General features: G+C 41.7%; 1 protein-coding gene across 3 annotated transcripts in view; it reads left to right on the top strand.

The window, feature by feature from the left end:
* The window catches only part of MCTP2 (multiple C2 and transmembrane domain containing 2), a 261100-nt gene that overhangs the window by 113651 nt on the left and 131657 nt on the right, over positions 1-15792 (top strand). For 2 of the 3 annotated variants that reach the window (XM_005891571.3, XM_070358172.1), the window contains 2 exons: positions 3484-3648; positions 5937-6067. In XM_005891571.3, the coding sequence (XP_005891633.1) occupies positions 3484-3648; positions 5937-6067 (296 nt within the window). Of the gene's footprint in view, positions 1-3483; positions 3649-5936; positions 6068-15792 lie in introns of those variants that run through there. The other variant, XM_070358173.1, reaches the window with a different exon arrangement.

Genomic DNA, 15792 nt, shown 5'->3' with positions numbered 1-15792 from the left:
AATAGTAAAAGTTTCTGATCCTCTGGGAGGAAGGAGAAAAATAGCAAAACCCTGCTGGACTGTATTTTATCCATTATGTCTGCTGAGAAATTAGGGTCAGGACCCAGAAGCTTTGCTCTATCTCCCGGTGTTTGTTTCAGCTTAGTAGGGTGGGCTTCTCCCTTTGATGGGTCATTTCCTTCTCTCCTTTCACATTCCAGGCTGCATTAAGATGACAAATTTCACTTACAGGGCTCGGGCACAGACATGAAAACTTGAGCTATTGAGCTAACAGAGTGAGTGCAGAGGAGTCGATTTATGGTGGGGAGAACAGGGGTGTTTGAAGAACGTGAAAGTTCCGGAGAACCCAGCTCTGCATCTGAGCACAGACGGGATGGCTCAGGTGCTACCCCCCAACCCCAGACCCTGCCTCTTAAACCTCATCACAAGTCTCAAGGGTGGAAGAGAAATGTGAAAGTGATTAAGAAACGTGTTTAAAGCTCATGCTCACATCCTAGACCTCATCGCTTGCAGATGAAACTTTTTTTTGGATATAACCTTGTAGAGGGCTTTGCAGAAATATTTAGAAGTATGTAGAATAAAGGTCCTGTGTCCTTTTCTGTCTGTGAACTGTGCAATAAACACTTCTCTTTTCCTACCCCGCCTTTAGCAAGGGAAAAAAAATCTTGGACGGTGAAGAGCAAGTCCATCACATCAAACATGACTGCGTTAAATGCTAAAATGTTCAAAGTCCGACTGAGATAGATAAAGGCTTTGATGGAAAGTGGATATTTCCCAGGGACATTACAAGCAATAATCCAGATGTTAGAGTGTAATGCAACGAGTGTCCCTGGATTGATCAGGAGCTCCAGCCAAGCTGGGCCTGGTGCAGGCCTTTGCCTTGCCCTCCCATGCTGTTCCGCCATATGGAACCTATCTCTGGGCCCCGTTAATAACCAGCTTTGGATTCCATTTTCACAGAGCTCATAGAGCTAAGTGGGGCTGTTTTATGGACAAGTTAGATAGAAGCCTTTCCAAGATAAACATCCAATTTGAAATTAGGACATACCAAGCCACAAAATTATTTTAGGGCATATTTCATGGAAACACTGCCATTTTTCTTAGGCAATTGCCAGACTGTAGGATGCCCTTTGATCCCTTGTGGACATTACTCCCTTCTTTATAAAAAGGATTTTGAAATAGTTGCAGTGTTTAGGGAGGAATATATCTGTCGGAACTTTGAAGCATGGCCCTGGGACAGGTCATGCTTCAGCTTATTGGTTGGCAAGTCAAACTTTAAGAAGAAGAAACATAAAAAAAGAAAGTGCAGCAGGATGTATGAATCAAATTCTCATTTTCTTTTTAAAGATGGAAGTTTTCCGCCTGTGTGCTTGGTAAGCTAGAGAATGTTTTAAAAGGATCTGTATGCACACACATAGAGTATAAACACAGCTACATATGTATTTATATATGTACCTGTCTATACATTCTGATGGTATGCATTGTTTTTAACAAATACAAAGTTACTTAATCTTATTTCATAGATTTTCATGATTGAATGTATTCTTTGTATAACCCAACCTCTGATAGAAGTTAGAGAAAGAATTGTTCCTGTTTTCAAGAGGAGAGGGTTTTTTCTTTTTTAAACAAATTATTTTCCCGTCTCCCTTTCCTGTTCTGTATCTGCATCTTCAAACCTGTGTGTGTGTGTGTGTGTGTGTGTGAATTCCAGTTTCCAAAGAAAAGCAACACAGATATGAAACTGGGAGTATACATTTCCATAAAATAGCTTTGTTTAAGGAAATCATAAAATGACCCAAACGCTTGGCATTACTGCATCATTTGTTAAGAGGGGTGGAGTGACGTATGTTGGATGAGGTAAGCTGGCATGTAATTAACCCGGCGCTGACATACCATTCGTTGTGATAAATTGTGAGTAACTGGTGTCCAAGCAAATTGATGCCTAAATGATCTCAAAGATATAGTGAGCAGATGACAGGAATGAATATATAGTGTTAGAAATTCATTGCTTTACTGTGATGCTCGACACCATCTCCGTCCTTCAGCCCATTTATTTCTCCCTCAAATTAAGCCGTCCACCCTCGTACCATCTCACGTACTGAGTGGAGAATGTGAATGAATTCTGCCAACCAAACACAGCCTGTGGATCAGGTCAGGGTTTCTCACTCAAACAAACTCACCATAAAAAGACACTGTCGAGACCTTCAGGGTATTTAACAATGTTAAAGGAATAGACGTTACTTGTGTTGAGTGTGATCATGGCATGGTGCTTATGTAAAAACAGATAAGTATTTTGCTTTCAGATATTTCAGCCAGAGGAAACATTAGGGAAGCAGGGAAAGATGTAATAAGATGACAAAATGTGATGAATAAGCACATGGAGGTTGGTTGTGCTGGTCTCTGTGTGTGTGTGTTTGAAGATTTACATAATGAACATTAAAAATAAAGTGTGCTTGTCCTCTTCATAATTTAATTCTGGGGGATATTTGCCTTTTTCCATATTCTGTTTAAGCTGTGTGTGATGTAGAAAAGGAAAAAAAAAAAATAAGGTAACAGTTACTGAACACTTACTTGGTCCCAGGCCCTGGTCTGTGTTCTTTATCCAACGTTCCCCTCCCACCAGATCTGCAAAGCTCATTTGGCTGTCAAGCCTATTATGAGCTGTCTCTGGACCTGTGAATCTTGCACTACAATTAGGCTTTTTTGTTGTCCCCTAAGGGGGATTCTCCTTTTTTTTGGAAAATCCCAGGGATGGGGGAGCCTCGTGGGCTGCCGTCTATGGGGTCACCCAGAGTTGGACATGACTAAAGCGACTTAGCAGCAGCAGCAAGGGATAAGGCTCAGCAGTAAAGAGTCTGCCTGCAGTGCAGGAGATACAGGAGACTCAGGTTCGATCCCTGGGTCGGGAAGATTCCCTGGAGGAGGAAATGGCAACCCACTCCAGTATTCTTGCCTGGGAAATCCCATGGACAAAGAAGCCCATGGGCTAGCAAAAGAGTTGGACACGACTTAGTGACTGAGCACAAGAAATAAAGAGAGGTGGGGACGGATTCAAGTGTGAAGGATAAATTGAAAGTCATAATTTTGAAATGCCCAGAGGTAGTTTGTTTCCCTGCAGAGCAGTGCCTGGTTCTTATATCTCCGTTTCCCAGAATGCCTCTCTTCCCTTCCTACTATCAGAGTAGCCAAAGGCCCATTTGGAAGATTCTATGGAAGAGCACGTGTGGGTGGGGAGGCCAGTGCCAGGTGCCAGTGTTGTTTGAATCCATCCTTCACTGGAGGCTCCAAGCCCAGTGCTTGAGAAGGAAGTCACATAGCTGTGGTTGCAGGTTTGCAGAACCAGTGAAGAACATTCACACATTCACTAGGCAGGGAGTGCTATTTCTCATGAATATTGAAAGCTGGACCACCCCCTCTGATCACCAAAGTCACACTCAAGAATTATCAGCAAGTTTATATGTCATCTTTATTTCTTTGCTTTAGTCCTCTTTGATACGCAACCTCCGGCTCTCAGAGTCCTTGAAAAAGAACCAACTCTGGAACGGGATTATAAGTATAACTTTGTTGGAAGGAAGGAATGTCTCAGGCGGAAGCGTGGCAGAGATGTTTGTCCAGTTAAAACTGGGAGATCAGAGGTATAAAAGTAAGGTAAGTTCTGTCAATTCCTTAAGGAGAACAATGTCTTTAAGATGAAAACAATGGGAAAAAATGTATGTTTTCCCCCTCTAAACTTTGCAAGAACAAAATTTATTTTTAACTCTCCTGTGTGGATTAGGAGCACCCCAGAAAACAAAATAAATGTACAGATGCTGTCTGTTAATATGGGGCATTTGATTGCTTAGTGTCATTTATTTTAATATAGTCACTGGAGCTAGGGAAAGTTTATTAAACAATAGATTTGAATGCATGGCTTATTTTCATTTTGAAAATAAACAACTGTGTTTCAGAGATTGTGCTGAAAACAATTACTAAGTGTTTTCAAAAATCCTACAAAAATAAAATAGTGTAATATGTTATAGTTGAATTAAAATACTTGAGTTAAACTAACTAAACATATTTTCAAAATTATACACTCCTGGATTTCTCTAACTTGTTGGTATGAACAGCAAAAATAGACATCTAATACTGCTGTTTCCTTACTCTGATTTTTTTTAAAGCTATCTAAAAGTATTAAAAGTGATTTGTTTTGAACAAAAGTAATAGCTTTTTTTTTTTTTAAGCTGTCTTTAAAAATCAATCATCTTATTCCACTGATCCAAATTCCATTTAATTTTTAATCTCAGTAATTCGGTGTGGTTTTTATTTCAAAAACCCTAGTCTTCAAACCATGGTAATTAATTAGTTTTACATAACTGTCAGACAGGAATATTTCCTATGTTTTATGGATTGAGGGAACTAGGGTACTTGAAAGTTAAGTCACTTGCCAAAAGCCACATAGGAAGAAAAACATCAGAGTGGAAGACTTTGAAAATAGGCCCAAGGGTATTTGCAGCTGGGGCTTTCCAGGGTAGCGGACTTACCTGAAGCAGACTAGTTACAGAATGACTTAGCGGGGCAGGAGGTTGTCTCTCCTGCACAATTTTCAGTGCAGAATCAAAAATTAAAGGTCATTTACTCCAGCGCAAGCAGCAGAGAACCGAAGCTCATGTTGCAGAATTGTTGATTATGAGAAATGCAAGAAATTGAAGCAAAGTTATGGCCAAAATGTACAGATGATAATTTTAAGCAGGCAGTTTTAGGCTGTACCTCACAATAAGTGTATCCAGGATAAGCACAGGTCTCCATTAAGATTCCTTTAACCCTCCAGCATCAGGGTAAGGATTTATAGAAAAATTATTCATCACTAAGCGCACTTACCCTTTTAGACTAAGGTGAAGTGTAGAAAGAGTCCGGTATCTGCTGCATTCCCCCTTGGGGAATACTGCGCTTAAGTTGTGATCAAATGGGCTTTTTTTTCTGCATAGTTTCTAAATTCTGTGATCTGATATATTTAAACTCAACGATGATGAAAAACAGCATAGATGATGTTATATGGTGTTGGCTGCAGTTGAGGTCTAAGCAGTTCATTTTTTCCCATGCGAGCAAACTTGGCCCCAGGATTTCATCATTGGCCCTGAGTTCCTGGTATTTAGTGGCCCGCATTTTTGCTCACTTTTTCTTCACAAATTGAATCTCTGTGTAAACGAAACAGAAATGAAAGTCTTGCCAATGAATCAAACACATAAGCAGTTTGAAATAACTCTTGGAGAACATGGAAACACTTGTGGAGTTTTCCAACCACGCATGTTCATTTTTAGGTTTGGCTGTAGTGGAATTTCCTAATCTTCCTCTGACTCCAGTGACTGGATTCAGGAAACTTGAATTTAGAAATAGGCAGTCACATACAAGTTATGGGTTTCTCATGTAATGCATCTGACAGATGTTAATTAAGATCCCAAATTGTTAATTTATATAGTTCTTAAGCCAGCGCTGAAATGGATGTGCCAATAAAAATGTTATTTCCATTTGATTAACCAATTAGGAGTATCTTTTGTAAGAGAGAAGAGCTATGAAATATCTATTGAGATATAATATTATATAGAGAGTGCAGCTCAATAGTCATTATTATATATGTGTAATAAATATTACCCATGTATCAAAAATATATATTTTGTATACCTATAACATTGATTGTTTCTTTGGGGATAACAATGCTGTTTCTAATTTGGTGGATAAATGACTGAATCTGGGGTCAGCTAAAAGAGTATGATGTTTTGCCAATTCTTAAAACCTTGACATGCCTTTCATTTTCAACAAGGAAAATTTTAACTGTGTAAGAGTGATCATAACCATAATTATGATTGCCTTCCTGCTGTTTAGAAATAAATGAATGTGTAGCTGCTATAGTGATGAATGACATTTTAAGAAAATAAATATTATAACTGCATGTTTTCTAGACACTGTGTAAGAGTGCAAATCCGCAGTGGCAGGAACAGTTTGACTTTCACTACTTCTCTGACAGGATGGGCATTTTGGACATTGAAGTGTGGGGAAAGGACAGCAAAAAGCATGAGGAACGTTTGGGCACGTGAGTCTCTTCTGCTTTCTAAATGGTGGGAGACGTGTCTGCATGAGGCTGGTCTATAGCATTGTCCTTATCTGGTTGAGCTTAGAGTAAAACCTCATATTCCCACCCCAAGGAGCCATAAGTTAGCTGGACCTTAACCTGGGGAAGACTTTTTCATTTATTAATTGGTATATGCTGTTTAGTATTGATTGCAACAGAAGAAAATCGTTATGTGTCAGGGATTCTCTAAAGAAAGATAATGTCCCATCTCAGACTCTTTGGGAAATGTTGGTATCAGTTTCCAATGCACCCTATGAGTTTGGTTTTGCTATTTAGTGAAAATACCAAATAATTCAGTAACACCATGAAGCTAGGTGTCCCAAATTGATGGAACCTTTCCATTGTCCTCTATGAACTTTGTGGCAAATCATAATGAAACCTGTTGAGGCCAGATCAGTTTTATTTGTATACTTCGGACCTTCCCAACTTAATTGAGGTGCTCACTTGTATATAATGAGAAATATTGTAAGTATTAATAGTTTCCATATAGGATTATAGTAAGACTATAGTTAAATGCGATTCTGCCTGCATCGTAGCTGCCCCAGTTTAAGCATGAAGGAGATGCTGGTGGAGGCATACATCTCTGATATTTCTGGGAAGGCTGCAAGTTCACAATATTATCCTTATTTTATAGATGAGGGAATGGAGTGCTGAGAATCTTGGCAGAATAGTGAATGCGAGACTCAGGATTATCTGTTTTCAAAGACCCAAGTTTTTTCTTCCAAACTACTGCGTTTTGTTCAGCCAATATGCATCCAGTTTGTCCACCCATTCTAAATTTAGAATACAGCATTTAAACGGCTCTCAACATCTGTCTGTGGTCTTTTTCAAACCAAGTTCTCTGGAGCCCTGGGTTCAGGGAGATGTGTTGGGGCCAGCTTTCAGGATAATCAAGTTTCTTCTGAAACCAGAACATCTCCACTTTTACCTGTGCTCTGTGGTGGGGTTCTGTTCCAGGCAAGAGTTTTACTGCTGAACACGAAAGATTGAAAGCCCTTCATCCAGTAGAACCCCTTCATTTTACAGATGAGGAAGTCCAGAGGTCCAGAGATGTTATGTTTTTCTATCAGCAAGGAATTTAGGGGCCAAAATAGGCTGTGCCCCAGCTAACCCAAAACCCAATGCAGTGCTTTTTTTCTGTGTAGAATGCTTAGCAGAGGCAGTTGCATGAAACATCAGTTCTTTTCGCTGCTGTTATCCCATCCTAGTATTCTTGGGCTTCTCTTGTGACTCAGCTGGTAAAGAATCCACCTGCAATACGGGAGACCTTGGTTCGATCCCTGGGTTGGGAAGGTCCCCTAGAGAAGGGAAAGGCTACCCACTCCAGTGGGTACATTTCATGCAAAGATGGGCTCAATAAAGGACAGAAATGGTATGTACCTAACAGAAGCAGAAGATATTAAGAAGAGGTGGCAAGAATACACAGAAGAACTGTATAAAAAAAGATCTTCATGATCCAGATAATCATGATGGTGTGATCACTCACCTAGAGCCAGACATCCTAGAATGTGAAGTCAAGTGGGCCTTAGAAAGCATCACTACGAACAAAGCTAGTGGAGGTGATGGAATTCCAGTTGAGCTATTTCAAATCCTGAAAGATGATGCTGTGAAAGTGCTGCACTCAATATGCCAGCATATTTGGGAAACTCAGCAGTGGCCACAGGACTGGAAAAGGTCAGTTTTCATTCCAATCCCAAAAAGGCAATGCCGAAGAATGCTCAAACTACCGCACAATTGCACTCATCTCACACGCTAGTAAAGTAATGCTCAAAATTCTCCAAGCCAGGCTTCAGCAATATGTGAACTGTGAACTTCCTGATGTTCAAGCTGGTTTTAGAAAAGGCAGAGGAACCAGAGACCAAATTGCCAACATCCACTGGATCATGGAAAAAGCAAGAGAGTTCCAGAAAAGCATCTATTTCTGCTTTCTTGACTATGCCAAAGCCTTTGACTGTGTGGATCACAATAAACTGTGGAAAATCCTGAAAGAGATGGGAATCTCAGACCACCTGACCTGCCTCTTGAGAAATCTGTATGCAGGTCAGGAAGCAACAGTTAGAACTAGACATGAAACAACAGACTGGTTCCAAATAGGAAAAAGAGTACGTCAAGGCTGTATACTGTGACCCTGCTTATTTAACTTATATGCAGAGTACATCATGAGAAACGCTGGACTGGAAGAAGCACAAGCTGGAATCAAGATTGCCGGGAGAAATGTCAATAACCTCAGATATGCAGATGACACGACCCTTATGGCAGAAAGTGAAGAGGAACTCAAAAGCTTCTTGATGAAAGTGAAAGAGGAGAGTGAAAAAGTTGGCTTAAAGCTCAACATTCAGAAGACTAACATCTTGGCATCCGGTCCCATCACTTCATGGGAAATAGATGTGGACACAGTGGATACAGTGTAAGACTATTTTTTTGGGCTCCAAAATCACTGTAGATGGTGACTGCAGCCATGAAATTAAAAGACGCTTACTCCTTGGAAGGAAAGTTATGACCAACCTAGATAGCATATTGAAAAGCAGAGATATTACTTTGCCAACAAAGGTCCATCTGGTCAACGCTATGGTTTTTCCTGTGGTCATGTACGGATGTGAGAGTTGGACTGTGAAGAAAGCTGAGTGCTGAAGAATTGATGCTTTTGAACTGTGGTGTTGGAGAAGACTCCTGAGAGTCCCTTGGACTACAAGGGGATCCAACCAGTCCATTCTGAAGGAGCTCAGCCCTGGGATTTCTTTGGAAGCAATGATGCTAAAGCTGAAACTCCAGTACTTTGGCCACCTCATGTGAAGAGTTGACTCATTGGAAAAGACTCTGATGCTGGGAGGGATTGGGGGCAGGAGGAGAAGGGGACGACAGAGGATGAGATGGCTGGATGGCATCACTGACTCGATGGACGTGAATCTGAGTGAACTCCAGGAGTTGGTGATGGACAGGGAGGCCTGGCGTGCTTCGATTCATGGGGTTGCAAAGAGTTGGACACGACTGAGCGACTGAACTGAACTGAACTGAACCCACTCCAGTATTCTGGCCTGGAGAATTCCATGGACAGTATAGACCATGTGGTCGCAAATAGTCGGACACAACTGAGCGACTTGCCCTTTGATCCCATCCCATCTCAGTAACTTATCCTGAGACAGACAAGAGGAATTTTGGAGACCATGGCATGTTCCTCCTGTGCTTGTCTGCAGTGGCATTCTGTCGACAGAATGGCCTGGTTTGTCCCAGGGTACTTAATAATCTGAGCTCTCACTCACCTGATGGCAGCACTCTTGCCCACTTATCATGTGGAACATGCACACGCACCTACACAGTTCATCCATCCGTGTAAACACTGGCTAGGAGGGCCAGGCTGCCTCCGGCTGAGACCGGGGAGCTCTTCCTGCTGTGTGCGTGTTGTGGTCCCGGTTCCGTTGCTTTGTGCAGCCTGCTCAACCCCAGTTCTCTGCTGCTCTGGTAGGTAGTAGCCATACTTCCCTGGAGATCTGCAGGGCCAGATTTGTGGTTTGGGGCACCAAACTAGGCCCTGTCACTCTTCTGCGCTGGAGAAAGGTCTTCCTGTGGTCCAGAATGCACAGATTTTTCTCTGTCAGGTGCTTTCCTAGTCTCCCCGCTCCTCCGTTTCCACAGGATAACTTAGACGCCTGCGTGTTCTCAGTGCCTCCCACCCTGGTCACTGCCGCGACACCCCTGTGCACTGCCAACACCCACAGCAGAAGGATCAGACGCATTGTGCTAGCCAGCGGAGCACGGATAAGTCACGTCAGTGCACAATGCAGAGAACTCTGTGTCCCGCAGCGTTATCTGAAGGATGGCCTTTGAGCCCCTGGTGATGGATGGCCCATGTGTTATTTTCGTAGGTGCAGAGAGTAATGGCCTTTCGTTTCGTGTGTCACCATGCCGTCATGTTTCCTTCACATAGTAGGAAATGCTTTTTCAAATGAGCGTTAAGTTTCTTTACAGACACAGGAAATAATTGGAGATGTCCCTCTTATGCCATGTTTTGTCATTTGGGTCTTCATTTATTATTTGAGCTATTTCCTGTTTGTGACTTAGACGTCTACCTGCCCCAGTGGCCATTCTGCCCTTCCTCTTCGTGGACTTTAAAGGAATTTTTTTGGGTATCCTTTTCCTTTTTCCTCTCCTGAGGGACAGAAGATAACAGAAGTGTCTCTTGGGCTTTGACTACACAGCGTTACCCAGAGTGAACTTCCAGGTGGGGTGAGACTTCCCCTAAAATACACCACTGCTTGTCATAGTGAAAGGAGAGATTGTGTTGGCATATGGATATCACAGACCTGTTACTTATTGTTCCTTCTTGCATAAAAGGGTTCACTCTCTGTTTTCCTGTTCTTTGTTGTAATTGTTAAGGATCAGTTATTTTATCCCCCAACTGTTGGGAAATACCTTGTTGTGTCAGGAGGGTCTTTGGCTATGTTGAATGTTCTCAGACCTGTCTCATAATTTGTCTTTGGATGGTGATAGCAGTTTAAAGTTCTGCATGGCTTCTGTGAGAAACTCTTCCCCCACTGAAGCTTCCCCTGGCAGGCATCGTGAGAGGAGGGACGGAACGCTCTGGGTTGTGTTTCCTGGGCTGTCTGGTAACCACAACACTTGCGAGCTACGAGACCTTGGGCAGTGGCCTTTCTTGTGGTTTTTCCATCTGCGTAACAGGGTCTTCAGCCAACTTGCAGGCCATCATGGCAACTGGCAACCATGTCTATTGTTGATTGCTATTATTACTCCTATTAATTTTGAGATTTTTTTTTTCTTCTGGAGAATAACTACAGATCCCCACCACTAAATTGTGCTGTTTAAGTATTTGAGATATGACTGGTTAAAATTCAGCTCAGTTTTGTTTATTCAAAACAGAATAGAGATTTTTGTGTGTGTGTTTTGGTGGAAGTGAGCAGTGACTATCTTCCAGGATGTGATGGGAAGGATATTTATTGACTCAAGAACTGAACAGTGTCGATTAGCCTGACTGACATTGGTTTTGTAGCTGTGGATGGTGGTAGACCTGGGCAGTGGTCAGTTATGGTCATAACTGGCGTTTGTGTTGGCATTGGTGGGTTGCTAGCTTGGTGATAGTTCAGCCTTGTCCTGCCTACCCAACCACCATGGCAGCCAGCCTCCTCCAGGCTCTCTGAGTCATGGGGAGCTTTCTGAAATTCCTTATGTCCTTATGGTCCACCTGTGGGCTTCCGCTAAGCCACAGGTAGCTCCTGAGGAGGTCAGGGCTGGTGAGATAAGAGTGCTTGGGCAAACCAACACCCCAACCCCCAATACAGGGTGTCTACTATTCATGGGACAGAAAAAAAAAAAGTCTTTTGAGTCCATCTATGGTGCAGAAACAGTGGATTTTTAGGAGGAGTAAGAAATAAAGCTAAATATAACCTGCTCCAACTTTTAAACAAAATGGCAAGAGTAGAAATATAGATTAATCTTCTTGTCAACCTGTACCATTTCAACATAATCATACCATTTTCTTAAAGTATATTTTATATTTCCCTGTGATACTGGTGATTAATTTGTTATAGAATATTCTAGCTTCCAAAGTGGTGCCAGTGGTAAGGAATCTGCCTGCGAGTGTAGGAGATGCAAGAGATGTGAGTTCAATCCCTGAATCAGGAAAATTCCCTGGAGGAGGAAATGGCAACCCACTCCAGTATTCTTGCCTGGAAAATTATGTGGACAGAGGAGCCTGGTGGGCTACAGTCCACGGGGTTGCAAATAGTCGGACACGACTGAGTATGCATGCATGGATGCACGCAGACTTAGTTTGGAAAAGGTAAGAATGAGATTGCACAAGCTTATTTTAACTGGGCTGCCGCAGAGCCAATCCCGAGTCCCACATGGTGCCTTAGAAAGTGGCTCTGATGTGCTGCCCGTTTACCAGTGACTCCGACGCGCAGGAGAATCAGGGTATTTCTTTGGACAGATCGCACGCCATGTTGCTGATCTGCTTTCACAGCAAGGCTTGACACAGTCACCATTTGCTTCCTGTTCACCCCCGTTCTTAGCCTCTGAGATTTACAGCTTTTAAAACTCTAGGACTCTTTTCTGCCCCCTTGCATTTAAGTTAAAAGCTGACCAGTCTATAATATAAAACATAGAATTATGGTAATGAATAAGAGGTTAAAAGCTATCATGGCAAGTGGAACTTAGCAGGTTTGGCTGACTGATATGGTAAAAATTATGTGTTGAATTAAAACATTAAAATGCGGTGGGATTAATGGAGAAAGACAGGAACAGGAGGTCAGAAACAATGCTAAATCAGCACATTAACTGCCTGTGGGCTGGAGAGGCTGGCTTTAATATATGCAGAGAAAAAAAAAAAAAAAAACTTGTAGAGGGAAAAAAAAAAGTAACTTAGTCCTTGTTTTCTCCAGGTGAATAGAAATGCAGATATTTGAATCTGGGAGGTATCCATACATATATTTCTTTCCCTTTCTTTTTTATATAGAGGAGGAAATAGACCCTACAAGATATTCAGTTGGTTAACAAAAGAGAAACACTGACTTGATAATTTGGAGTGTTTGACTTTGAATTTTATTTTGCCACTAGGATTCATTTTGTTTGTTCGTTCATTTTACTCAACAAACACTGAGCATGTTGTGTATCAGACATCCTACCAAAAGCTGGGGGTTCACGTGTGGGTCGTGTCCTCAGGCACTAGGTTGTGGGCAGCTTTCTGGAAGAAGAGCGGCTCAGCTGAGACCTGTCACATGGGTGGTGGTTAGCCTGACCAGATTGGAGGAAGAACGTTTCAGGAAGATGGGACCAAATGGGCAGAGACTTAGAGAGGAGGGAGAAGACGTCTGAGAAACTTGAAAGGAATGCAAAGAGTGGTGATGTCACGCGATCAGACTAGAGCGGAAAGCGGAAGTGAGGTCACAAAGCCGTCGGATTCCATCTCCTGCCTGTGAACCACGGCTGGACTTGGCTAGACCCAGACACACCAGTGCCCGGCTCCTTTCTGTTCACTACTTGTTACCACAGTGGACCTCTGATGGACTGAATGATCTACAACCTGACTTCAGAATGATGAGTTCTTGGTCCTCTAAGGGCCCGTGTGTAGCACCTGTTGAATTATGGTCCATACGTGGTCACTCCCCCTGCTGGTGGAGCCGCACATGAGATGCCCTGGGGGCAGACCTGATTGGCTAATGCTCGTTACTCATGTGTTTTGCATGGACACTCTGCACACGTGCTTTCCACATTGTCTTTTTCAGTACAGTTTCATAAGTTTTATTGCTTCATCGGTTTTTGTTAACAAACACATCTTTGGATATATTGGCCAGAGTCTCTTGGGCTATGGTGAGTTAACAGGTATTTTTTGTTTTACATTGTTTGTAGGTCAGTATCTCTGATACCTTTATCAATGTGTCTGTACTGTCATCTACTATTATGGGAAAAATTTTAAATACTTACCCTGCTGTAATTCATCACAGTTGAATGACTAGCATTTCTTTAGATCAGGGGTCACCTAACTAGGGCCCGTGGGTCAAGTCCAGAAGGCTGCTTGTTTTTGAGTAAAGTTTTATTGGAAAAGAGCACTGTTCGTTTCTTTACATTGTCTATTATTGCTTTCATGCTACAAGGGGAGAGTTGAGTAGTTGTAGCAGAGACCATGTAGCCCCAAACTAAAACTGTTTACTCTTTGGCCCTTCAAAGAAAGATCTTTGTGCCCCATCATTTATTAATGTTGGTGTGGTTTTTAATGATAATTGGAACATTAATTATGAGAGCCTTTTAAACCACATATCCAAAAACTGAGTTTATTTTTCAAAGAAAATTGCATCTAGAGTAGTAAGCTTAGTTTCATCAAGCCTCATACAATGTTGCCATTTGGGTAGAGTTTGGGAAGAAATTTAGAGGATACAAAAGAGAAAAGAGAATATATGACAATACCTGTAAAATTCTAGAATTGATGAGTGAGTGAGTAGTGTTTATAAGAATGAGCAGGCAGGAGGGAAGGAGGAGGGGGTGTTTTGCGTTGCGATGAATCTGCGCTGGATCCATTCTTCTAGGCATCCTCAGGGGCCAGCTCTGCACTTCACCTGCAACTGGTTACTAAACAGGTAACAGAAAGTCTTGGGAAAGAACAGCAGATTGGCTAGTGCTTCAGGCGCGGCGCCGGCCAGATTATTTATTTTTTTCCCGGGGTAGAATGTGATACCCTATAGAAAATGAATGAAGCAGCCCAGAGTCTCCTTTTAAGACTTTTGTATTAAACTTGTCTTTGGTGAATGTATTTCAAAATGATTATATCTTAAAGATTTTATTTACTTGCACCTGAAGAAGGTCATTTTGTTTACATGATACTCACCTCTCTTCAGAAGATTCAATTGAGTGTTACGGTAAAAGAGTTCTGAAATTCTGGAAGAAAAGTCCTTATTTTTATCTTTGCTTCCACTACTTTGGCTGGTCATACAGTAACCAGTTCCTAGCTTGGGGTTAATGTAAGTATTTCTTCTGCCTCTGACTAACCTCCAGAGCATTCTGGTTCTCCTTCCAACGTGAAGATGAGCTGAAGCCATGGAGACAGAGGTTGACACAGAAAAATAGGAGGCCTGAAGGAAAGGGTTTGGTGTGAGAGTCATTTCTTCTTACTCCCTTCTTTCCTCCTTTCTTCCAGAATGTGGAATTGAAGGGGGCAGCCAGCTGTATAGAAGAGATGGGGAGAGAGCACTTCAGTTCTAGAAAGTTCATAGAAAGTCATCCTTAGAGTTGGTGGTTAACACTAGGGAGAGGGTCGCTTTACATTAATTCTTAAGACTAAAGACGTTGGTGTTTTAAGAATCGATTAATTCATATGATGGGATGGGGACCCTAAGAGACAGGGGTCATAATCCGTGTACAAAAGGACAAGGTTTAATTTTGACTGACCCGATGCTGATGTATCAATTTAATTTGCTCTTTCAGGTCACTAAGAAAAGAAAAGTAAGCATTTGATTGAATTCACTCATTAATTAATTGAGAATGTAGAATCCGTTAGGTTTGTCCTGAAATTCCCTTATCTGGTGTTTATGTGGCTCTTATATCTAAAATAGGCAAGGCTATTTTTTTGTATAGGAATTCTTTCTTTGTTATCAAAATAAACTGTAAATATGAGATAGGTGCAAAAGTTTCATAGTGGGTAGAAATGACTGAAAAGTTTGTGAAAATGTGTAATTTCTGAGACAAAACCAAATGTTTAGTTTGATGTGATTCACACTTGTTTAAATTAGTAAACTGCTCTGTTCAAGGAAGCTGTAAATAAATAAATAAATAAATAAATACTCTCCTATTTAAGGTTACCACCAGAGAAAAGTCTTAAACAAATTTGGATCATTCATCCTTCCATAGAAAGAGCTTTATTAAATGAAAGTGTGTATAACAGTGTAAAATAATGCTTAGCAAATATTCTTAAACAGATGTACTACTACTATACTTATTTAGAATTTTCAGGCCCTTAGTTTTGTAGGCGGAAAAGGCAATGGCACCCCACTCCAGTACTCTTGCCTGGAAAATCCCATGGACAGAGGAACCTGGTAGGCTGCAGTCCATGGGGTCTTGAAGAGTCGGACACGACTGAGCAACTTCACTTTCACTTTTCACTTTCATGCATTGGAGAAGGAAATGGCAATCCACACCAGTGTTCTTGCCTGGAGAATCCCATGGACGGGGGATCCTGGTGG

The sequence above is a fragment of the Bos mutus genome, chromosome 21 (assembly GCF_027580195.1).
Source record: "Bos mutus isolate GX-2022 chromosome 21, NWIPB_WYAK_1.1, whole genome shotgun sequence".
NCBI lineage: Eukaryota > Metazoa > Chordata > Mammalia > Artiodactyla > Bovidae > Bos > Bos mutus.
The sequence above is the reverse complement of the archived record's forward strand: the minus strand, read 5'-3'. Positions and strand labels throughout refer to the sequence as shown.